Source organism: Aulonocara sp. 'chitande type north' Nkhata Bay, linkage group LG11, assembly GCF_057382095.1.
Source record: "Aulonocara sp. 'chitande type north' Nkhata Bay isolate Kocher_YH1m ecotype deep benthic linkage group LG11, A_spYH_male_GT1.1, whole genome shotgun sequence".
Lineage (NCBI taxonomy): Eukaryota > Metazoa > Chordata > Actinopteri > Cichliformes > Cichlidae > Aulonocara > Aulonocara sp. 'chitande type north' Nkhata Bay.
In genome coordinates, this window is record NC_141354.1 from 18,347,553 (window position 1) to 18,373,791 (window position 26,239).

General features: G+C 38.0%; 1 protein-coding gene and 1 pseudogene across 1 annotated transcript; one reads left to right on the top strand and one right to left on the bottom strand.

Annotated features, from left to right (window-relative positions):
• Positions 1-1,972: 1,972 nt before the first annotated feature.
• Positions 1,973-24,752, top strand: LOC147318772 (carboxypeptidase Q-like). The gene is made up of 11 exons (XM_086310877.1): positions 1,973-2,136; positions 4,033-4,180; positions 4,433-4,645; positions 4,744-4,860; positions 4,943-5,150; positions 5,262-5,469; positions 10,745-10,856; positions 11,545-11,636; positions 12,130-12,225; positions 12,552-12,657; positions 23,790-24,752. The coding sequence occupies exons 2-11, from the start codon at positions 4,033-4,035 to the stop codon at positions 23,948-23,950; spliced, it is 1,461 nt and encodes a 486-aa protein (XP_086167003.1). The 5' UTR covers positions 1,973-2,136; the 3' UTR covers positions 23,951-24,752.
• LOC147318773 (uncharacterized) lies at positions 16,651-22,585 on the bottom strand (annotated as a pseudogene).
• Positions 24,753-26,239: the final 1,487 nt, after the last annotated feature.

A 26,239-nucleotide genomic window follows, 5' to 3' on the forward strand; every position in this document is an offset into this window, starting at 1 on the left:
CTTTTACACTTTAGAGTTTATCAACTTAGCAGGGTTAGAGAGTTGTTAATTGTTTAACTAATCTGTTTCTTTTAAGCGTAAACGTGCTTTGTTTGACACATGTATTTCCTGATTTTCAGACTTTACCTCAAGCAACAAGAGCAGCATAGCATGTTTTATGGCTCCAATGAAGATACACAAAGCAGATAACGACAACAGGGTTCTATTCCCTTTCGACAGCACTTAAGTGTGTAGACCCTTTTCATAAACCTATTAGGAATTTGCCTTTTTATGGCTTTTTAACCAGCTACCTACTGCCTGTAATGGTTCAAAGAACACTGCTTACTGTTTGTCATAATAAAAATGAATATTTTAAAGCAAGTAGTACATTTGAATGCATTTGCAAGCTACCTATTCACTGTGCATAGAATAAACAGGAAGATGTAGTCATTAACCCACCTCGGTGACTCTTTGTTGATAACGTGACATTTGTTGAGTCTTCAGTGCCTCATGTTACATTATATCCTTTGCTTTGCAGTGCGGTTGAAGTATTAGTTTCATACTTTGAACTGTGAGCTGTACAGAACTGCAAGTTTGGAGTTAAAATCTACTATGCCAGGTAAAAGCTGCAGGTAAAAGCTATTATTTGTTGCTTTTGTTCAGCTGATCTGAAATGTAGAGCAAAGCATTTCTATCAAGTCTCAACAAACATTCTTTTACAAAGGCAGGCAAAAGTGAGAAAAAGGTTTGCAATATCAAACCTGGTCAGCAGCATGTGAAATGAGTCATATGGTCAGATGTTTTTAAAGATCTTCAGAAACAAAAGGAGAACATGTGGATGCACAAAAGGTTGGTTTTTTTTTTTATGTATACAGAAGATGGCTGTAGTAGAAAAGAAGCAGGAATAGAAAGTAGAGCCATGCACATAAGTTAATAGCATAAAAGTGGTAGTAAAGTGTGATAAAATAAATTAATATGAATCTGACATGGGTGGGGCACTTGATGTGAATATCTATGACTGGTGAGGAATGCAGAAGATCAGTGGGAGGGGAAGATGAGAAATAAAAACCACAGATTGAGATGTGCTGTGTTTCCCACAGTGTGCACACAATACACTGTTAGCACTGGGCATCATTTTAACCATAACATTGTTTGCAAAAAGGAAGGATGACTAAGAGAAGACTCATAAAAAGAAGTGCATGATTTAGCATTTGGTTTTAAATAGTTTCTAAATAGGCAGTTCCTTTTTCTTGACTTAATACCAAAAGTGAGATTGATACACTTCTTCTATACAGCTGTGTTGTTTCATTCAGTAGTGGTATTTTTCTGTGTGTAAACTTTCAATTTCTTCTTCAAAGTGTTGAACAGCAGGTCAGATGTGAACCCAAAACAGCCTGTAACACATGTTAAAGAAAGGTAGACAAAGCTTTCTCAAAAGCTTCACAGACAAATAGAGCATCTTTTTTGAAATGTCAGTTTTGGAATAATGTGCAATTGCAGGTTTGGGTACTTAAACACTGATTTATGCTGGAACATAATATTTATTGTTGTGTGTTAGTTACTCATGAAAGGTATCATTTATGCACAGCTGAACAGCAGGTCAATTGTGAACCTAAACACTGATTATAAGTGTTCTATGTGGAAGAGCTGGCCATGAGAGTCTGTGATGAGTTCCTTAATCTTTGTATGTCCGACATATTTTACATATTTGAAAGCTTGGTGAGTATAATAGTAACAATGTCCATAATGTGAATAGACTATACTACTTATGAGGGGTAATTTTAACAAAAATCGTTTTGTATGAACTATTGTAACTATTAATTTCCAGTTGTTGCATACTAATCGGTTTCATTGAATTATTTTAGTTTTGTGAGGGGAAAACGGGAGAGTGGGGGGCTGGGTGTGGTTTATTGTTTGTGTGTTTGTGTGTGTTTGTGTGTGTGTAACCATATTTTAATACCTGTATAACAAAACTATTGTTATGGTAAGCATGACGCTCTTATTTTGAAATAAGACAAACCGGAAGTGCGCTATGCAGGTTGTAATCACGAGTACGGAACTGTTTACGTTGCGGTATTTGTGTATTTGGCATATCCTTAAAATTGGACGAAGTCCTGCAACGTCAACAAAACCAAAGACTTTGAATTGACTCGAAGGGTTTGTGCTGTTATGGAGAAGCGCTTTTTGCGCTCATTGTTACTGTGAAATGTTTAAACCGCTGTAACGTTTCTGTCCTTCTCTATTCGTCTGTGTTGCAGTTTTTTTATATATCGTGTTTGTTTTTTAAAATGAGAATGAAGCCGTCTGTGTTAATATGATAATTTAACAATTGTGGTGTCCAGCTACATTTACTAAGAAATAAAGTATAATTGTAATGTCCTAAAGTGAAAGTAAAACTATAACTGGGGATAGCGTAACGTTTCCAATAAAACGCCATTCACGTATAGTGTAGTACTGTAAAATAATAGCTTTTCTTGCTTAAGGCTTAATTTCGAATATCTAAAAAATATATGCAAAAAGCATACAAAAATACATGGCTTAACATATTGAAAAAAAAGGAGTAGGAATAAGCATAAACTTATTTAATACCACCCTTTCTCCACTGTTTTGTAATTATCGCTTTACTTCCTGTTTATGTCCTTTCCTATCATAATTCCTTGTTTAAAATTTGCCGCATATATTTGGTTTTATAAACCCAGTAACATACCAAAAAGAGGTATTTACACATATACATCATCTTGGGATGAATGTCATGGTAATTGGTTAAAAAAACAAGAAATGGGTGCACAAGTATTAAATTATTTTTGATTTTCTCTAATCCACATGGGCTAAAAAGTATACATACAGGTTTAGTTAAATGTCCCTTAGCAAGTCACACCTTGACCGGATGGTAGTCGTTTTGGTAATCACGAACAAGCTTCTGGCTTGGTTATTTGGAAATTCTTGTTGACAGAATTTGTAGATTTAATTTAAATTGGTTGGTTTCCTTGTATTGTATTGTACTTGGCTTTTAAGAATAGTCTAAACATTTTCAGAGGATTTGAGAGGCCATTCCAGAAGCTTAATGTTAGCATAATTTATTCATTTCAAAACCAGTTTTGATATGTGTTTGGGATCATTGTCCTGTTGAAACATGCAATTGTTTCAAAAGTTTCAATTGTCTAGCTGTTGATTTGAGGTGAAGTTAAAGAATTTGGAGGTAGTCCTCCATTATTGTATCCAATTTGCGCAGTTAACCAGTATCACTGGCAGCAAACAGCCCAGAGTATGACGCTACAACCATCGTGCTTCACAGCTAGTAAAGTGTTCTTAGGTCATTGTTGCCAAACAGCTCAATCTTTGTCTCGTCTGACCATAAAACTTTTCTCCAGAAGGAATTTGGCTTGTCCATGTGGGCAACTGCAAATTTCAGTTGAGCTTGAAGATGTTGATTTTGGAGCATTTTTCTTAGTTGGTACCCTCTCGGTCCATGGCAATGTAAAACCTTACTTCACAGTCATGCTGGTAGTTCAGTGGTTCTATTGTTGCAAAGAGAAAGCAAAATTTGAAGTCAATCATGATAATTAATGAGAAGTTAATAGGCCTTGGCCCGGTCAAGTTAAAGTACACTGTAGAGCCTGTATATTTGTTTTTGACCCTGTGTGGATTAGAGAAAATCCAAAATAAATTCAACCAAATTCTTGTGCAATCATTGCACTATGAAAAAAGCACAGTTGAAAAAAATAATTAAAAGCCCAAAACTACGATTAATTTATGCCTGCTTTTTATACCACAACTGCATATACATATTCAAACACATGCCTATACATTTACATATACACACTCGCATATCAAAAATAGAAAATACCTGCTGTAGTGCAAAGTAAGTGTCTTTGTGAATTGCCTGTTTGAATCATATCTGCTAGATTAACTGTGTTAGCAGGGGTGATGCATGTTTGCTTTTTAGTTCGTACTAAGATGAGAGGATACTTGCAGTGTGTGTGCGGTTTAAGGAGGATTTAGTAGCAATTTAACATCAACTGACAACAACACACTGATATTTTCTTTTCACAGATGACTTGGAAGGGGACACTATGTATCCTCCTCTCCCTCAATGTGTTTCTCAACCTATCCTCTTTCTGTGATGGTCATCCCCACTCTGCACAAACTATAAATTCAGGATCTGCTGTCAGAGTCTTATCCAATGATACTGCAAAGAGAGGTAACCCAAACTCTGAGAGAGTAAGGCCTTTATTAAAACAACCAGTTTATAATTAATGCTAATAAATGCCTTCTGTACCCATGCATTTTTTTCCAGTTACTTTGGATCCTTTGATCAGTTTAATGTTGGGATTTATGTACTGAGTTACAATGACAACAGTGTACCTGAACTAACTGGTGGAACGGGAACAGTCTTTGCAAGCCTTTACAGTGTTTTGATATGTTCTTGTTGTGTGTCTCTGCATGATCCCAGCTGGGGTTGCAGCTGAGGTAGCAGGCTATGCTGATGTGGCCAAACAGATCATTGACCTGGCTGTGTTCGGTGCTGCCCAGAACCGCTCTTACAGACGGCTCGCAGACTTTACTGACACTATAGGAAACCGCGTCAGTGGCTCAAACAACTTGGAGATGGCTATTAAATACATGTACAATGCCATGGTGCAGGATGGGTTGGATGTACACCTGGGTAAGTTTTACAGTTTTTATCCAACATGTGTTTCAGAACGTACGGGAACTCTAGCTGATTTCTGGTGAATATAAACATAGTTTAATTGTCTTATCTAGAGCCAGTAAAAATCCCACACTGGGTACGGGGGAAGGAGAGTGCAGAGATGACTGCTCCTCGAGCCAAGACTCTGGCTATACTGGGATTGGGTAGCAGCGTAGGAACACCCCCTGAAGGTAAAGACCATAGTCGTATAAAACAGCTTTCATTTCATCTGTTTCTCCTTTACTGCTCACTGATTGATTGTTATTCCTGTAGGTATTGAGGCAGAGGTGTTGGTAGTTCAGTCTTTTGAGGAACTGAAGCGTCGAGCCAGTGAGGCCGCAGGAAGGATTGTGGTTTTTAACCAGCCATATGTTAGCTATGGAGAGACAGTGGCATACCGTGCTTATGGTGCCTCTGAGGCAGCCAAAGTAGGAGCTGTGGCTACACTCATTCGATCAGTCACTCCATTCTCTATTAACAGGTATATCTATCTTCTCCAAGTGTCCAGCTATCTGACTGTCTAGAAATGTTGTAGTGTCACTTTATCACTGGTATATTACATACATCTCTGTCTTTATCACTACCTGTGTAGTCCCCACACAGGCTGGCAGGACTACCAAGATGGAGTGAAGCGCATCCCCACAGCCTGCATCACTGTGGAGGATACTGAGCTGATGTGGCGTATGGCACAAAGAGGTCAGAAAATTGTGGTTAAACTCACCATGGGAGCCAAGACCCTTCCTGATGCTGACTCTTTCAACACGGTGGCTGAGATAAAAGGCTGGCAACACCCTGAGCAGGTAGCTTTCACTCACTCATAACATAGATATGCATGTTTGACAAATTTATCTCATCTATTATTTGTCTAGTTTCCACTTTGATATTACAGTAAATCCGTTTTGTCGGATGTTACACATAAACCACAAGGAAATCAGATGTCCCAATAATCCATTTTTAAATCTCCTTCTTAGTTATTTCCACTTTTATCTTAGCTCGGTGGAGAAGGAAATAATAGTGTGGGCTGTTTTTGCTGACTGAAGATATTCCGACAGCCCTTAACTCTGCCTGTATTTTGTGTTTGCTTATGTGATTTAATCTTTCCAGGAACCAGTATAAAATAGGCTTTCATGAGAACACTGCATTATTTAAACAATACAGTAACCACCCCCAACCCGTCACAGCAGATATCCACCACTGGTTGTGCCAAAGGTTTCTTCCTGTTAAAAGGGAGTTTTTCCTTCCCACTGTAACAAGTGCTTGCTCATAGGGGGTTGTTTTTGTAATATTGTGGGGTCTTTATCTTACAATACAAAGCACCTTGAGGTATTCTTACCAGAGATATTCTGGTAAGTATAAGTGATTATTTTCTTTTCTCTTCTCATTTGCCTCGTAAGCCAATTATAACATTTTGACCATAAAAAAATAAAATTTATAGTTGATCAGTTCAACTCAGCTAAATGTAACCAAGCTTTTTACTACTCAGTATTTTTTTAAGGTAATATAATGCATAAAACTGCAAACTGCAACTACTCAGTTTACATGAAGCATATCGGTTGTGATATAAATATCATATTATTCCAGTATGGATTATATGTAAGGTTGTTACTTCACAAAGGGAACGCAAACTCACAGTTTTAAGTAGCAAACCTTTTCAATATCAGACTGTCAAGAACAGAACGAGATGACAAACTATGGCCTGCTTTAACTCTAAGCCTATGAGCGGACTAAATTACTACCTACTGAACTGCAGAGTATACCTTTTCAGTTCACTGCAGGTGCTTTGTATTTATGACACATCTAACAGGTAGAACCTGATGAATAGATTATGTGCTCCTGCAGAAACCTCAGTGTATGCAAATACAGTTTTTAGAGGAGATATTTTTAGAGTCCCCTGGAAATACTACCCAAGGTTTCTGGGCTTTAGTGCTAAATGGGCTTAGAGGCATGCTCAGCGCCATGTACATGATGTATGTAAATATATTTGAGTTTGTGTTACAACGCCTCACCTAGAAGCTGAGTTGTAACATAACCATACATCTCCAAGAAATATTACTGAATAGGAAACAAAGAATTTATTTACAACTATCTTACAATATTAAATTAAGTAGAAAAAGGAAAGCAAATAGACACCAGGGGTTCTAGGGCCAAAGCAAGTAAAATCCCCCATTCTTACTAGAATGAGAAGAAACACTGAGCTATGTGTTGAAACAAAAATACAATGCCCAAGTGCTCTGGCTGGCCACAAAACAGGAGAACAGTTGTGTACATAAAATGACAGCAAACCCTTACCAAACTTCCACTAACATACAGATTGGTTTCCTTAAACACAGAGCAACAGAGCATGACAGGTCCCACAGGCTTGCCACAGTTCAACTCCAAAGATCACTTTAGATTACACTGAACAGCACAGCTCCAGCAACCACACATCTTAGAGCCCAGTGGCCAAACAGTGAGGAGCGCTGGCTGCTGGAGCCGTATAGGCAGTTACTTAAATGAGCAAAATGCTGTGTGGGAGACCTGGAACTGGATAGGGAGAGAGCAGCTCTCTTTCACCAAGAGGCCAAAAGGTCAGAGAACATAACAGTTTGCAGTTAAAACGAAAGGGACAGATTTATCTTGGCGTGCTGGAAGTAACTGTTTGGAGTTTGTACATTCACACAAGGCAGCTCATGATGGGTTAAACCAACATGTCCTAAATAGCTGAGCGGGTATGTAAATTATAGTAGCAGTTATTTGCAAAGACAAGCGATGAAAGGTGTGTGGAACAAACATGCAGGGAAATGGGGGGGTGTCTTGTTCAATTTGACTACACTGAATTTTGCATCTCAGTTTATCACGCTCTGTGTGAAATTTCCATAGTGGCATCTGATAACCCTGGTGTATACTGTATATTTGTAGAGGTTGCCTGGTATGCGGATGTTACTGTTGTTGTTAAGGAAGTGTGTGTGCAATATTTGCTTTATTGGCAGATGAAGGTATATGATGGTATACAATGTTTGTTCTTGAAAATTTCCCACTAATGTGGGATATATGAACTATATCTGTGTAAACTTTGACTCCCTCACAAATGCAAGCCTCCCCCCCCCTTTAACAGTTTGAAAAGTTCACATCCTAAATGCAAAGTCCAAGATAAAATCCGTCAGGACTCTTGAACCAGAGCGCTGATGTAAGCTTTTACTATTCTGATATAGGAACCAGCATTTGGAGCTTTATTATAGAAAGGGAAATGAAACACATGACATGGCTGACATCATCTCTGGCCCTGTGACTTTGTGCTCTTGCAGTAGCAGTTATCGTGGCTGACGTATTGTGTATGTGCGTTTGTGTGTGTGTGTTCATTAGAAGATGTACATTTGGGGCTGAATGAGTCATTCCCACAGTTAAGTTTGTCACAGAATTTTTCCACCCACTCCAACTTCTACATCTTTCTTCTTCCTTCTTTTTAGTTTGAAGTTTTAAAAAAGTTTTAAGCTTTCAAATATTAAATGTGGTATGAATGATTTCTGAACTGACTGTAAATGTTACCCTCTCTTTGTTGGGGAAAACATGCTTGGATATTACATACACCACAATGAATCATTAAAAAAAATACATTTGTGGTCTCTTATAATTTATACTTTTAACCAAAGCACATTATGCGGTCTCTGCTATGGCCACAATGTACAATCAGGCTTTAAACAGAGTCATAGCAAAACTAACCAAGTGGCTGAGTGTATATAAATATAATATCAAGTTAACAGGAGCAGGATTATTTTTCTGAGTGTAACCAATGTAAAAATTACAGTACAATAGAAAAATAAATCCACATTTTGAGGTTTCATTTTATATACAAATGTCCTGATGTTTCAGTGCTATTGGTGACCCAAATCTGTGTGTTTATAAGAATGGTTTAAATGCAGAGACGACTTGACTGCAAAATCCCTCATGCAGTTTGTAACCTGGGATGAACTGGCTGTATATGATTCTGTTAATGTGAAACCAGGCTCGCTGCTGGACTGGCCTCTTTACTAATGTAATGTATTTGCAAATACTTGAGAACTACAGCGTGGGAATATTATGCTGTAATGGAATGGGCCCACTTGCCTCCTTGGATGGGAGCATCACTGTTGTAGTGAGTCACTTGATGGGAGTGATCCCCTTCTAGGATGACAGTGCTCCCATAAATGAGGAGTTTGTGTGAAACAGTAAATATATCTGGCCTCCTGTTAAATCCAGAATTGAATTCAAAATCCTTGTCTTGAATAACCAGTCCCAATGACCTTATAGTATCACCATATCACCCCATTAGAGCTCTTCTCTCTTGGACTGGGGGACTCTGGACTTGTTGTTCCTAGAGTATTTAAACGTAGAATGGGAGGCAGAGCCTTGAGCTTTCAGGCCCCTCTTCTGTGGAACCAGCTTCCAGTTTGGATTCGGGAAAAAGACACTATGTCTACTTTTAAGATCAGGCTTAAAACTTTCCTTTTTGCTAAAGCATATAGCATATAGTTGGCTGGATCAGGTGACCCTGAATGCTCCCTTAGTTATGCTGCAATAGGTGTAGGCAGCTGGGGGATTCCCAGTACTTCTTCTTCAATCACCTTTCTCACTCACTATGTGTGAATAGACCTCTCTGCATTGATTGCACTGCTATTAATCTCTGGCTCTCTTCCACAGCATGTCTTTTATCCTGTCTTCCTTCTCTCCCCAACTGGTCGCTGCAGATGGCCGGCCCTGAGCCTGGTTCTGCTTACTTGCCTGCTTACTTCCTGTTAAAAGGGAGTTTTTCCTTCCCACTGTTGCCAAAGTGCCTGCTCACAAGAGGTCATTTTTATTGTTGGGTTTTTCTCTGTGTGTTATTGTTACCTAGCAATATAAAGTGCCTCGAGGTGACTGTTGTTGTGGATTGGCGCTGTATAAATAAAATTGAATTGAATTGAATTAAATATTTCATGTATGACTTTATCAGTCTTTCACATATGGAGGAATTTAACCCCTCCTGGAACCTCTTCCAAAAACTAGTCATACTTGTTTAATCTTCTTCTTATTTTGAGCACTGCATGGTCTGACCTTGGGATGAATTTGCTGGGATAAATATGCATAGTATTTCTCACTGTACACTGTTTCTGGGAAATGGCCTCATAGCCCTTCCCAGATTGATAGACAGCAGTGGTTTCTTCTCTCAGACATTGCTGATATCTTTACTTTGTAACATTGTTTTATACCTGTGCTCACACTTGCTGATGAGAAATTAATCAAGTACATTTGATTAGCAGCAGCTGGCTGCTACTTAAACTCTTGGAAGCAGTAAAGGTGAACTTAATTTTTCACACACTGCTGTTTCATCTAGTCTGAATCTTTTCTACATGAAAACGTATGAATTAAAAGAGGGTGGAACTTCTCACTATTTATGCATCATTCACAAATAGTGATGTTACCAGTATTAATAAAGGTAAACTCCTTACACTTTTCCTTTGCTAAGTAGATACTATAATTTAGACTCCCCAGTTTAAACTTACTTCGGAGAAAAAAAATTAATTACTGCAAAGCATTCTGTGAGAAACATCTGTATCTGGAAATAATCCCATTCCAATGTTATAGTTTAGACATCTCAGTCTGGAATCAAATGGGCGACTAACCAACACATTGGCATATATTACCATTTCAGTTACATAAGAAAGCAAACACTGTGAAAAAAAAACACATTGGTTTTTACGGGAATGTGCAGACTCTGGGTCATTGCACGGACAGGGCTAGATCAGGTCAGAAAATGTTTTGCAACCTTGAACAACGGCTCATCTACATCCCACTGACAGGAAGCTTGGAAATTCCTGTGAGTACAGATACACTGACCCGTGTGCTCTCATCTTTTTCTTTGTTTTTTGTTTTTTTTTAAACGAATCTCACTTTTCCTGCTGATACAAACCTTTTTATTGTTAAAAAAAGAATCAAATTAACTGGACTTTTAACTATTTGTGTCGACATTAATAAAAAGTCAACAGGATATGGGCAGCACTGTCTGCCTATCTGTTTCCTCAGATTTGCTCCTCTGTTTCTTGTTTACACATTTTCTCTTTATCTGTACAATCTCTCTAGGTTGTCTTACTGAGCGGACATTTGGACAGCTGGGATGTGGGCCAGGGTGCCATGGATGACGGAGGCGGAGCCATGATTTCCTGGGAGGCCCTGTCACTCATCAAAGACCTTGGTAATATACAGAGAAATACTTAAAGTAAATCACAGATAAACTTCAGCAATGATAACATGTGCATATTGTAGAATGCAATAAAAGCTCAAGTTTATTAGTTTTGCTTAAATGTTAATCAGAAAAAGGAGATGGCAAACGTACCTATTCATGTTATTAATCTAAAACATTTTACGCTGGATTAGCAGAGCATCCTCTGTTTATTTTTATTTATTTGAGTCACAAAATTACTATGAAATCTAATAATTCTATTAGAATAAGTGAATGTGTTCATTAAAAAGAGAGGAAACAATCAGTATGTGCCGACACAGAAAGCAGAATAACCAGCAGTGGCGATACTGAGACCAATTTAAAAAAAAAAGATCATTAAGTGGAGCTAAAGTTTCCAGTTCTAAACACAGGGACAAAATGAAAAACAAATCCTCTGACTGTAAACAGTAATTTCACCCCAGTGTTTGCAGAGGAACAAAATACACACAACTACAACAGGAGGCAGACCTGCATATAAAGTACAGTATTTTTGTGGACAATTTACTTGAATGAGCCTTGGACAAGGACTGGGTCATCAAACAAAGACTACAAAGACCTTTTATTCAACAAAAAAAAAAAGAAAAGAAAAATGTCATTATTAATATTTGGAGCCGTTATCCTCCTCTTTCTATACTGTGTATGTGTCTTCATCTCTTTGTAGGTCTGCGTCCAAGGAGAACTTTGCGAACAGTGCTGTGGACAGCCGAGGAGCAGGGCGGAGTCGGAGCACAGCAATACTTTAATCTACACAAGGTACTGTCTGCTGTTACCGTGCCAATCAGTAGAAAACAAGCACTGAGCCAATGTTATTCCAGCTGCCCAAAAAGCAGGAAGGGTCACAACTGTGAAAAGGCAGTTTAAAAAGGCACTTCCACCACACTGAAGGGACTTGGCTAGCTCCCATGTTTTTCCTGTGCAAAGGACATAAATAAGAATCTGGAGTCTTACAATTTCCTTCTTTGGAGTTCTTGCTGCACACCAGACCCTGACCTGTAATATACTGCGTTTTAAAAACCAGAAACACCAGTGTACCATAACTGCCCGTGGGACTGGTCCAGTTCTTACATTTGATGTATAATTACGTTTTAAATTGCCTAAATTAGTTAAGGCAGCTGCTCAAGGTACTTATAGTGGCTGGCTGAGTGTGTATGCTTTGTTTGCGAGTACTTTGGTTCGGTTTGCTTTCTTTCACCTTTTATCTCTGATCATGACATGTTCCCCCTTTTTGCGTCCTCTCTGCACACAGGTAAACATGTCCAACTTTGACCTTGTCATGGAGTCCGACTTGGGGACGTTCACCCCCATTGGCCTGCAATTTACAGGCAGTGATGCAGCACAAAAGGTGATATTAAAACCCAACTATTTAAAAAAAATAGTGGTATTAGATTGTGAATTCTGCCGCACACAGATTTTGCAAACTGACATGAAAATAGCATCTTGTCCAGTAAATGTACTTGTTTTTTCATTAAAGTCTGTAAAGGTTCCATATATTTACATGTAAAAAGGAAGTAGTAGGAACCACAGCATCTATCATGTTAATGTGGAACCAAAGCATCTGTACGTTGTCACTGAATGTTCCAGTAGTGCTCAAATCTAGAAATTACAATCATAATATTGTCATAATAGTTATATAAAGATAATTTCCTGTGTCTTTTTCCATCTCGACAGGTGATGGAAGAAGTGGTCAAACTTTTGGCTCCCATTAATACAACCAAACTCGAGGCCCACGGTGAAGGGACAGACATCTCACCATGGATGCAGGCAGGAGTTCCAGGTCAGTCTAATCAATATGCCTGTCTGCAACTAAATGGTATAACTAAAGGTTTATTTTAAAGGGGACAGTAGGGACATTGGAGTTTGCATTTTCTCTCTATGCCTCCATGGGTTCTCTCCATCTTCCTTCCAATTAACCTAGCATGCGTGTTTTTTTAATTGATTGTTCAAAATTGGTCATAGTTGTAAATGAATATTTACAACTATATTCAATTTACATGAATAGCTGTCTGTCTCTGAGTGTTAACCCCATGACAGCTGGGATAGGCTGGGGAAAGCCACATCACTAATGAGCACAAAGTTAAAAAGGAAGTAACACATCCTACTTTTAGTGGTGGGAATTTTAATGATCTCTCTTCGGTGGAAAGTGCTGAGCACAAAGAATCACATTCTCACCGATGGTCTATGAACAGATTCTAGTTAATACAATCTGGCTCCACTTCCTTAAAGCCAGTTGTGTATTGTAACTAGAATGACTTAAAGCTATGAAGCAACACTTCAAGACGTCTAAATTATGGATATTAAAGTTAAAGTTGTAACAGTCCTGTTACTGCTAATACAGTATAGAGTTGAAATAAAGTGTAATAAATATAGATTAATCAAATCAATTGTATGAAATTGTTTAGTGTTATATTTTTTAAAAAACATACAGACCTCTTCTACTTCCTTTTCAACTGTATCTCAGTTTAAATCTCTAACTGCGAGTACAAAAATCTAATCAGCCAGTCGCATGGGAGTGCATTTAGGCACGTAGACATGATCAAGACAACCTGCTGAAGTACAAACTGAGCATTAGAATGAGGAAAGAAGGTGACTTCAATTGGGGCATGGTTGTGGATGGTAGACAGGCTATTTCAGAAACTGCTGATCTGATGGCTCTGATCTCTGAACTCACAGCACATTGAAGCTTGAAGCAGATGGGCCTCAGCAGCAAAAGACCACACCGTACAATAAGCACACAGGTTCCAGTTCACACAGGTTCACCAAAATTGGAAACTTTCATTGTTGATTCTTGATTTTTGCTACGATATTAAGATCGAAATTTGGGGTAAACATGAAAGCATGGATCCAATCTGCCTTGTGTCAACAGTTCAAGCTGCTGCTGGTGTAATGGTCTGGGAGATATTTTCTTGGCAGACTTTGGGCCACCTAGTACCAACTGAGCATCGTCTAAATACCACAGCCTACCTGAGTATTGTTGCTGACCATGTTCATCCCTTCATGACTATAGTGTACCCATCTTCCAGTAGGATAACACACATGCCTAAAAACTCAAATCATCTCAAGCTGGTTTACTTACATTTTTGAATTGGCTATTCTGTGTTGCATGTTATGAAAAAACAATGAACCCTTGAAAAGGTTTTACCTAATATCGAAGTCCGTTTCTGTCTTCTTGTTACTTTAGAAATTTGTCGAACTATTTTCTGCTCTTTTCTTCTACACATGTGTTACTGTTTGTTGAAGATGGATTGTAACATATAGAAAGACACTGACTCATATATTAACAGTATAAATACATTTTGGGCACAAGCAATTTATCAGTCTTTTCACAACTGAATTTGTAGTTTAGAAACAGTTTTACCACTAATAGTAGTAATATTTTTTATTGCCTTGTAGTCATTATTTACAGTTTTATAAGACATCGCAAACCACAAAATACTCTGAATTACATTTAAATAAAAATTTTTTATATATTGCGTGAAAAGAAAACAAAATACTAAATGGAAATCTGAAGACCATGGATGCCACATTTTACATGGTATAGTCGACTTTGACCTTAAGAGAAACTACCCATTCTGTCAGTGTAAAGAAGTTTAACTACACTTTGAATCCCTCATATATTTTAATATAAGAAAAAGGAGTCTGATTGCAGCCTCTTAACCTCTCAATTTTGTCTATATGACAAAGAAATGCTGCTGTACGAAATGATAAAAATCTGTTAGCACGAAACTTTTAAATGCATAATTACAAAAAAAGTTCCTTAAGCTCATTGCACACACTTTCTTGTAATTATGATAAAAAAAAATTGTTAACCCTTTATTTACCACGTTAATGTTTATGCTAGAGACAAAGTTTAAACAGTTACAGAAAGGGGAGAAGACGAGCTTTACAAGGAGATTTGGTTTATTACGGTGGCATAAGGTACTGCACCTATTCAAATGGTTACCGAAAGATGAGAATTACTTTTTTTTTTATTTTAAAGCCAAACTTCAAAAATAAGTCATTAGGCCTGTATAAATCTTGGTCGATAAAGGAGAATAAGTTCCTTTTTTGTGAACTTTTGAGAGCCGATAATGAAAAACAGGAACTTACTGTTATTTAATTGTTCTGTTTCTTACTTTCGTGTAGTATGAATGGCAATGGGAAAGTCTTTATCCATTAGAAAAGCTGTAAAACAGTTAAAAGTCTAAAATTGATCCCTTCCTTCACATTTTCCAAAGCAGTCCAGTGGGCCAGTTTTTGGCGGACAAGTTCTGGAACCCAGGTCTTATGTTTGACATCCCTGGTGTAAACTTTAACCATCTAATTTAATCATGTTCCACTACCTCGTATCTCAAAAATGATTTCTTTCATGCTGGATGTCACCACTTGCATTCTAATTTCTTGGCACTATCCCACCGATGCTGGAGAATTGGTTCTTGTTTTTGTTCACAGCAGTGAGTTTGTTATCTGAGGCTGACACATCATGCGCTCTTTGTCCTCCACAAGTTTTCATCTTTTCCTTGTAGTCCATTTACTTGAGCAACAGTGACAATCTCAGGGGAGATGATAGAGAGGATAGTGCAAACATTTTTGGTGTTTGACCTTTAGAGTTTTCATACTGGGAATCAGATGTCATTAGTCAATATTAATAGTAGTGGGGTTACTTAGAGTCCTCTAGATTTGAAGTTCTCCTATTTGCAGACAGGGGACTGCTGTAAGTAAGAGGAATAACCTGAGCACAAGTAAGGTCACGTTAACTTTAGAGACTCTGAGATTCATTTATAGGATTCGATGTAGGATTTTGCAGCTACAAAATCAAGTGAGAAGGAAAAAAGTAACACACATACCCACAAATACAAAAAAACTTACAAGTGGAGAAGAATTGACTTTTATTAAAACAGTATGTGTTTTTATAATTTCCATAAAAAAGAAATATAAGCACCTCTACACATCATATTGCAACCTATATAACAGGAGCTGTCATATGCTGACAAAGGCTCCTGACAGCTGAGCAGCCAACAGCTAAATCAGTTTTCATGAAGACCTGCACGGTACCATTTTTTACAAGTGGGAAACCAAGTACTTCAAAATAACTGTGCCAAGCAGTAAATACAACAATCTCCACCAAGCTGTAGTCTACCTCAGTTTTTCAGGATTTTGAGAGTAGGCATTGGTTAGAACTGAAGAAGCTTCTCGGATGAGAGGTGAAACGTCTTCAAGCAACTTAAAGAAGTCCAGACGCTTTTCTTTGCAAGCTCCTTTGACTAGGCATTGGTTAGTTTCTCTTAGTGGTTTTGTAAACGTTAAAATGAGGCGTTTTGTAGAAGTGAAACATTGCAGTCACAAAGACACCATAGAATAATGTGTGAAAGACGACTTAAAACCTCATTAAACATGTGGTGCAGAAACACCCCTTCTTTGATGTATTGAAGAGACAGAGATTTAGCTGCCTCAATTACAGTTAATTGGAGTTTTACATTGTTAACGTGTGTGAGTGGCTCACGCCCTGCTTCACGACACTCTGTGCTTTAAGAATACTTTCTCTTTTCTGGTGATTGTAGGATATGAAAACATACACTGCTTTTTGTAGTAGAAAACCATTATAAGTGTCAACTGTTAACATCTTGACGCAGCAGCTGAATGCTAGAGTTATCCACAGAAAAGATCATTTCTGTGCACATTATTCATAAGTGAGGGCCAATTTCTTGCCTTTCACTTGAGAATTGATTTTGTAGTACATAGTGTTGGTGTGTTATTCATTAACTCCCCTCTATGAAAATGCCGTCCTCAATCACGCTAAATCTTCTTCTTCTTTACAAACTGCCTTCGACGAAGGTGCATTTTTAAGGGTCCTCCTCGAGGCTGAGTCGAGGACTCTTAGATGATCGCTTTACTAATGTTGGTTGTAGGAACACCATGGGGCTGTCCAAGGGAAAGGTGACGGTGCAAACACCAACAATCTGTGCTGGGAACTTGTGCCTGTGTAGCTTAAGTGCAAATACAAGGAACAAGTAACCCTGACAGGATCCTCCACATATATGCATTATAGTGGAAGCAAAAAAGGATTTTTTTTTTGCATGACTTGATCATCTGAAGGGCCACAGACCTGTACTGCGGAGGGAAATCTGCCGGGTTTTCATTGACAGCTGTGTGCTGACTGATCTTCTTTCTGGGGCAGCAGTCTGGGAAGCTACAGACAGAGATCAGCATGCCACAAAGGCCTCTATTACTGCCCTAAACAATGACACAGGCAGTATTAGCTCTTCACTTAAACTTCTTTTTTAAGCAAAAAAGATTCATGGCCCCAAATTTTTAATATTTATTTAACAAAAGAAAATTCTAGCATTTAATTTTAATGAGATTAAGCTCATCCGTTAATGTCTGCTGTGGCTTTATGACTTAGGAACAGGGCCTGCCCGACAAGAGCCATCTATCTAAATAAAGAACTGAAACTAGTCAAACCTCGAGTTGTGGCATTAAGTAGCTTTAAAAAGCAATAACAGTATGAGCAATTACAAAGCAGAGCTATGACACTCAAGTAATAATTTAAGTGTCATAGCAATTACTTGAATCCATGTGAGAATTTCATTATATGAAAAATGGTTTTCTAAAGCAATCATTTGCTTTACAGCAGCCAATGTGCAACACATATAAGCCAGTCATTTTACTGGCTGAATACATAGTTGAAATGCTTTTCATTCATTTCAACTATGCAGTTATTTATCTATCTCATAGTGTAGTGGCCTAACAGCAAAGTGTCTAACTGGGCTTTCGGCATAAAAAGATTTGCAAAATCAAACATGTTTAGCTATCTGCTGACCACATTGTGATATTAGCATGGAGTTTGTTCAGTGCTCTGCTGGGAGAGCCACAGACATGGATCATGCTGGCTCTCTGAGGGAATGCAATGTTGCATGTTTTTTTGAAGTATAACCTTTGTAAGGAATGTGACTCTTAAATGATTATTTTGTGCCCAAATTGCAATAAATTTTAAGCAGTTCAAGCTTGACCTGTGAAGTCTGCACATGCAGTTTTATGTCCCAGTGACCACTAAAATTAAATTTTCCACCATCTTCCTATTCATTTAATCAGCACTTCAGCTGCCCAAATAACTGCCCAGAAGCACAGAAAGTGGCTGTGACAGGACTTGCTTTCAGCAGTTTTCTAGGTTTACTGAATCGTAACATAAATTAGCAGAGATGTTGATACCAGCACTCCGCTGCTAGTGAATAAAGCTGAAATTAAGTGCCATGAAATAATGCGCACAAGTATAGACAAAAAAATTGTAATCTAATGTTAAAAGACTTTTTTTATTTCTTAGTAATTTGTCTCTGTCAGGCTTCACCTTGCAGACATTTCAGTTCTTAAATAACGTGAGAGTTGTCATCACACTTCAGATACCAGCAGGGTTGTTTTTTTTTTAAGTTTTTATACATTTCCTCCTCTTGCTTTTTCTGCAGATGGCAAAATCATCTGTAGATCGTGATCTTCACATAGTTTTAAACCTAATTCTGTTAAGAATTTTCTTATCTACTACCTACTTCAATCTTCAAATCTTTTTAGTGTGCATTTTATGTGCAAATTTTACTTCCAAAGATGGTAAGGTTCAGTGCCAACATTATAACTTCAAAACTTGCTGCACTGGCTGTTTGCTTGCTTTCAAAGTGCCTCAGACGTTAGTTAATCTTTCCTCTTTCTGTTCTCCTATTGCATATCATGTGGTTAGTTAGTACTGGGCCACGTAAATGTACACAACATGTTCAGACATGGAAAACCATAACATGAAGTGCCCAGTGTACACTTTTTGTGCTGATGCTAAAGCCAGAGGGAGTTTGCAACTCTGCAGTTATTGAGCCTAAACACTTGCACTTTGCAACAATATTACTAACAGCATGGAGTAGGTAGGAGGTAATACATTTCATACATTCATTCATGAGAAGTTGCAGCAGTGTCATCCTGTCAGAGCACCACACTCAAATACAATGAGTTCTTTAAAGCAAACCCATTCACTCACAAATGTCTGCAAAGGCAGGCTGCATGGCTAGGTGCTTGATTTTATAAACACCTGCGGCAATGGGACTGAAAATACTTGAATGCAGAGATTAAGTGATTGTGTGGCCCAAAACTTTTCTCCATTTAGTGTTAAGTTAGCCAATCACCTGCCAGGTTTTTTACAAATAAACTGTAAATGAATTGGTGCTTATAAACTCTTAACTCTACATTCAATTCACTTTTTACTGAAAGCTTCATTCACTCAATCATACACACATTGAACTACCAACCTTCCAACTACTAGATGACTCATGCTACCTCCTGAGCTACAGCTGGACAACTTAATAGATAGTTTGAGCATTACTAGAAACATTCGGGGCCATGTCCTTGAATGATGACACCACAGAGGAGTTTAAATCAAATCACTGAGATGTGGCTGAAGTGCAGGTTTTCAGCTTAAATTCAAAGGTTTTAACAAAAGTGTTTCATTAAAAGTTTAGGATTTGCACGTATTTTTAGAGGCTGGATGGAACCAGGCTTATCTGATCTGGCATTTTGAAAATACACTGTGAGAGCAGATATCTATAGATTTCCCCAGTAACTGCTTCTTAGTCAAAGGGTGCTTTCCAAAAGTACCTCCTATCTCCTTTGCCTCTTTTCCACAAGGAAAACGTCATTGTACTTAATCAAGGGCAAAAGGGTGGGTAGGAGAACTGATAAGGAGTTTAAAAAAGAGAAGAGCGGTGTGCTGAGAATTCGAACATACACTAGTCTCCTAACATTGTAATGCCAGATATCTGCTGTGTTGTAACTACAATGATCAGAAGATGGACTCAAAAAATACACACCTTACTTTGCCATGTGTAAACCCTGCTGTTTTATGGAGGCCATATAAATGAGAACAGCCTGTGAAAAATCTCTCTTCAGTACAAAGGTTGGAATTTTAAAGAAAAGGGAACATTAAGGTTGGAAATACTAACGCCTGTACGTTAGACATTAAAAAAACTGTTGGATTTTCTAAAACGGCAGCTAATTAGTCCTTAGTGTGTTAAATTAATGCGTGAATGCTGCAATACGCTATTAAAAATAAGAAGCGATGCACACTTTTACACATTTTCAGTTTGTAAATATGCAGGAGTCTTGCTCTGCACCTGAGTCCTAATGCTCAGCAATTTCTATGAAAGAGTTATTTCTTATATCAAAAGAATATTGATTTCAGCGTCCTCTCATTTATCTGAACCGCCTCACTGTTTTCAAAGAGAAACACACATATCCATCCATCACTTATCCCAGCTCACCTGAAGTATACATTGATTTATGATAATCCTAACAGCAATTGCAAACGCAAACTAATTATAGAGAACCCTAAACACGCTTTGATCAGTTAATATATCTCATAATATTTAGAGAGCTTATATACATCTGTTTTTCATGCAAGGCAACAACTGAACAAGTAGGTTTTATTACAGCAGTGGGATGTTCAGAGTTCAGCTCTGCGTTCAACAGGCTGTTGTTTAAAAACCAAATATATCAGCAGGTCATGGAATGAAATGGAAAATACATTTATGAATGAATGAATGAACATTTACATGATCTGCATCACTTTGTTTATTATGTCGGTTGTTGTCGTGAATGGTCTGTAGAGGAGAGTGGTTCAATCCAAACAGTATTGATACCAACGCTGGTATTGATATCTGATTGATCATAGTGTGATAGGATCGATGCTTTGATTCTCTCCTCTAAGTTCAGTATGTAGGACAGCATTTTCTCCTCTCCAGGCAATCGTGGCTCAGTCGTTGGGCCCTTGGGCAAGACACTTCACCCGCTGGCTACTGGTGGTGGTCAGTTGTCCGGCAGCCTCGCTTCTGTCAGTGCACCCCAGGATGGCTGTGGCTACAATGTAGCTTGCCATCTCCAGTGTGTGAATATGTGTGTGGATGACTGAATGTGTAAAGCGCTATACAAATACAGGCCATTTACCATTTAGCAAAGGATGGTCACAGTCGATCCTAAAGTAGCAAATAAAGAAAGCACTAGAAGCAATGGAAACCGGTCCATGTATTTGGAACACACACAAAAAACCAGTGCTTTATATCTTCAAAATAGACGTCAGTGTTTCCGTTCACCTGCTGTTTTTTGAGGGCCATGAGTCATTTATCACGTGTTAGGGTTAAATGAGATGTTCTTTTTGATTGGGAAGAAGTGACCGATGGATATCTGCACTGCATATCGACTCCAGTTATTCAATGTTGAAACCATCAACCATCATCAAGCATCAGAGTTGGGTGAACATTATAATAAGTGTTAGTAGGAAATGCCTGCAGGATTATTGCCTTATATTGGGTTCTTCTTTCAATTTGGTAGATTGAGCGGATGGTTAAATTAAAGCAATACACATTTTTAAATGGGCTTATTTGTAGGTTTATATTATTTTACAGTGCTCTACTGCTGCTACACAAGCAGCTCTGCACTGTAACAGCAGTAAAAATATAACAGAGCACACTCACTCATGACTCTCCAGATTTTCCCAGCAAAGTGGGAACTGACTCGTCTTTCAGGACTAACCACTGCGAAAATCCAGCATTGAACCGCTTCAGGAAGCAGCTCTCGGTAAAATGAATGAGCACTATACGCGGTTGGGGTTGTACTGCTGAGGAATAGTAGTGAAAATGAATTTAACCACTGCTCCTTCACTTCGTCTTCCTGTGGCAGTGTATACAATGGGAGTTTACGTTTGCATTGAAGAAAATAACACCTCCTCGACGTGACTGACACCGCTAACCAAAACCAAACTGCTCCTGGGTTCTTCTGTTTGTTTCTGGGCAGATTTCTGTTTTTTACACTGCCATCTACAGTACCGTATTATATAGTGCAGGTTCTGTTTACTGCAGTTTATTATAGTTTGATGAAATTGATTAAAAAAATCAATACATTAAAAAAACAAAACAGTTTAGTTGTTTATTAGGATATGTGTTACATTCTCTGACCTTTCACATCTTATTTCAGTTTGTATGCATTTCACACTTTGTATTCATCGAGTTTCAGGTATGTTACAGTTTGCTTAGCATTCCTAAACTTTCCCATATAAATGTATATTTTTCTATTCATCAATCAATTATTGTCCTGTTATCCTTATCAGAATCGCAGAAATGGCTGGAGCCTATCCCAGCTACCATAGGGGGAGAGGCAGGGTGCACCCTGGACAGGTCACCAATGTGACACAGGATTATATTTTTTCCATTATATCCTACATTTTAACCTTGAAGTGATGTTTAAGCAGAACTTTCTGCTAATTTTGGATAAATGTGGGGCCACACTGTTCTAAAGGGAACTCACGTGTCTGTGAGTGACTGGTCAGCATTACTAGCAGTGGGAATTTTTTTTAATAATCTGGATGGAAGCTAAAAGATTTATTTAGGGAATGGGTGGAGATTTTAAGACTTTAACATTATAAAGAATAACTCAAGTACAAGCAGGGTCATCTTGGCCTTTAAATGGTTTTAGAAAATAGTAGTCTGCGGTTCCTTCAATGAATACAAGTGTATAAAAAGCAGAATAACAATTACTACACCCTATAAAAGAAAAGAAGAACAGCAAATAGTCACCATAACAGAACTTTTTGTTACAACCTATACGTGTGTTTTTAGCTGATAAAGTAACTCTCGCATTACATACAGACTCATATACAATACAACATTAACAATACTAATGTACACTACTAACTTACCCCTCATTTCTTTATATTTTGCTTGGAAAATGGGAAATTAATGCAGTGATTTGATGAGGCAAGCACAAACATACACGGAAATATACTATATAAGGCAAAAACAGAGTTTGCAAAATTCTAACAAGTTTAAATATATATTTGGTTTGACAACCCGAACTCTTCAGAAGTCTTCAGGAATAGTTCTCCATGGTTCTTAAAGAACATTCAAAGCTCTTCTTTGGATGTTGACTGCCTTTTTGTCAGTTCTCCCATCATCTCTGTCAAGATGATCCCACGCTGCTTCAATATTGTTGAGGTCTGGGGAGGCCAATGGTATTGCATAGTGATTGCACTTTTCTACATTCATAATTCCATCAATTATGATAAGATCTCCAACACCACTGGCTGAAATTCAGTCCCAAACCATGAGAGACTCCACCGTGTTTTGCTGTAAACACTCACTGTTGTATGTCTCTGCTGACCTCAAATTGATGATGATTTGAACAAAACTTTAAAATTTGAATTCATCACTCCATCAGAGCCTGTTCCTCTGTTCTCATCCAGTTCTTGTGTAAACTAAATATCACAGTACTTGTGTAATTTAGCATACGTCAGCCTTTTCTCCCTGTTTCTCTTCCTTAGAAATGGCTTCTTGACAGCCATTCTTCCACTGAGACTATTTCTGATGAGGCTTCTACATCTGCTGATAGTTTTTTCTTTTTTCTTTTTAGGCCTGCCACATCTTCTTTTGTAAACGCTTGTAAAACATGTCAAAACATGCCCAGTTTTCAGCTATTAGCTCAGAAAATCCTTTGTTAACTGAATGTCACTTACTAAATATAGGTTTAATATGATTTCTAGGTCACAAACTAAATTAAAGCCTTGAGTACACAGTAAATACAACATTTTCTAATACATAAACATAAGCAAAGCATTTTTAATAGCTTAGACAAGAAGTCGATATAAAATTAGAATGTAAACTGAGGCTCAGAGCAGATTATTTTCCTTTGGTGGTTTTCGTTAGTTTCAAATTACAAGGACACAAATTACAAATTACAGCTGTGACCAGTCATAAAGAGAAATATTCTAAAGGAATAAACCAGACACAATGACGATGCTTCTTTACAGCTGCGAAACTCTGAGTCCAGAACTGTTTCCAGAGCTGAAGTTTCAGATTTTCCAGCATGTTTTGTGACGCTCTTTGTGCATCATTCTGTCCCTGTGTCATCCAGGTGCCAGCCTCCACGTGGCAGACAGCCGTTACTTTTGGTTCCACCACAGTGAAGGCGACACCATGAGCGTCCAGGACCCTCGAGACATGGACCTCTGCTCGGCATTGTGGGCCGTGGTTGCTTATGTCGTGGCAGACCTGCAGGAAATGCTGCCCAGATAGCACGACCTGCTGTGAACTGTACATCTTTACATAAAGCAAAACTCTTGTTAAATTATATTTCTAAAAAAGACTTGATCCAAAGTCCATTCAGATGAAAAACTGACATTCTGTTCAAAATGATTTCTTTCTTTTTGTTTCAAGACAAACTGCCACCTTTGCTATACCATCTACAAAATGCCTTGTGTAGATTAGTTAGTGACACAAACTGATCAGCCGTCTTGTGATACAACATACATCCTCTTTTTTGCACGACAGTATAACCATCGATAAAAGCTTAACAGCTATTTCATTTTGCACAAATGCACTCCTCCGAGTTTGTGTTTTTTCCATCTGACCACATGCAGCTTTCTGCACCATCTTTATACTTATCAACCACACTGTGTTTGTGTGCTGTTTCCTTTATTGTTACTAAAACTGAATCTGAAGCAGAGGGTAGAGCAACCATGGCAGTTTGTCTTGAAACAACTGTAATATTCACATTATGACTTTTTTTTCCATGAAAAAGTTTTTCGACTCGAAATTTTAACTTTATTCTCAAAATGATCTATACATGTTTTTCTTAATGTGGCCCTAATACTCCTTCGTATCAAAGAGATGCTTTTACATAATGATTTTTAACACAGAAGAGTATATTATGTTATGAATGAGGAGAAATTATTTTTTTAATGAATATGTTTTTAAATTTAGGGTTATTGTAGACAAGGAGGGATAAAATATAGATCTGAGTACTGTAATGTTATGTGCAATAGGAGGTTTGTTTAAGGTGTGTGAAATTAAAGAAATGGACTACAAAGTTGGGGAACTCCTGAGTCCACGTCTTTCTCTGTTTCTAGTCTTCTTTAAGGAACCTTTAAAAGCTGTAATGGTTTTCACTTTAAGAAAAAAAATCATTTGTGGTTAATTTTTCTAAGTATTTTCAGAGTCTTTGTATTTCCCCCAGTGCCAGTTTCAGTTTAAGTAACAGCTGACATTGATCGTACTACACATTAACACCCATCTTCTCATTAGCTGCAGTTCTTTCTTTTAATGTTGTTTCTGTGAAAAAAGGGGGAAGAATGACACCAGAGCAAATCACACTACACATCTAGTTCACAGAAAGAAGAAGAAGAAAGCAGAATAGACGAGCAGGAGCAGATATGATGGTGGATCACACATGGGAGGAGAGAAAGTAAAGATTATTAATCACTTTGTGCGTGTTATGTAGACCATCACAGCAGCTGCAACAAACACAGCTGGGATCTCTTACCCCATGCACTGACAAGTCAGCACTTCCAGTGGGTGAAGTCAAGGATAGTCAGCCAGCCAGATAAACTCAGCGTGTGTGTTGAAACACGGAAATTATCAGCTTTGTGTCGTGTCTGGTGAGATCTTCATGTGTCACTAACACTGACTCACATTCAGACAGTTGTGGTAATGAAGGAACAGTCTGCATCTGTGGGTGTTTTGCATGCTCGAGTTAAACATATGTGCCAGTGACGTGTCCTATTTAAAGCACAGTGCTTTCTGAATTTATTTTATCCTGCTTGACTGAATTTCAGTATCCTCAAATATTCATCCCGAATGGACGCCATTATTCCATGATGTAGCGAGCAGTGTTGCTTTATTTTACTTACCAATGAATTGGCTAGTTGGAATATTGCAAGGAAAATGGCAAAGGCTTTGTCAATTGCTTGTGACCTCTTATTCACAAGGTGTTACCACAGCAGATAGCTCCACTGATATTTATGCCGGATGCCCTTCCTGGCACAATCCCAAAGGGTTTTCTGTCTCCTCCCAGGATCAGATCCGGTCAAAAGTATCCAAGATCAAACTGATCGTTCATTTGTTAAGCAAATCTGTAAACCATGACACTGTGCTTAACGTGTCTTTTTTTGTCCAAACATGAAACATATTCATTTCCTTTCTGGAGTAATCCGATAGTCTGAATCAACCAGAAGACATCAGGCAGGCTAGCAAATCAAAACGATCAATTTCAAATGTAATCTGTTTACTTTGGAGAACCAGACTTATTAAAGCATGCTTGGTTTATGTACAGTTGTGGTCAGACGTTTACATCCACTCATCATGGGGATGAATGTCATGGTAATTTGAGGCTTTTCATCATTTCTTTGAGCTGTTCTTTTTCTATGGTGGAATGACTGTAGTGCATACATCTTTAATGACTTTAAAAAAACAGGTTGAAACTATTTTGGGTTTTCTCTAACCCACTCAGGGTCAAAAGTACAGATACAGGCTCACATTTATTTCTACACTGACTTAAATCTTTTAATAAGTGGTGCTACGACTTGT

Coding starts and splice junctions, on each gene's coding strand:
- LOC147318772 (XM_086310877.1), top strand. CDS start 4,033: ATGACTTGGAAGGGGACACTATGTATCCTCCTCTCCCTCAATGTGTTT. Junction 11,637..12,129: donor AATACTTTAATCTACACAAG/GTACTGTCTGCT, acceptor CTCTGCACACAG/GTAAACATGTCCAACTTTGA. Junction 12,226..12,551: donor GCAGTGATGCAGCACAAAAG/GTGATATTAAAA, acceptor CCATCTCGACAG/GTGATGGAAGAAGTGGTCAA.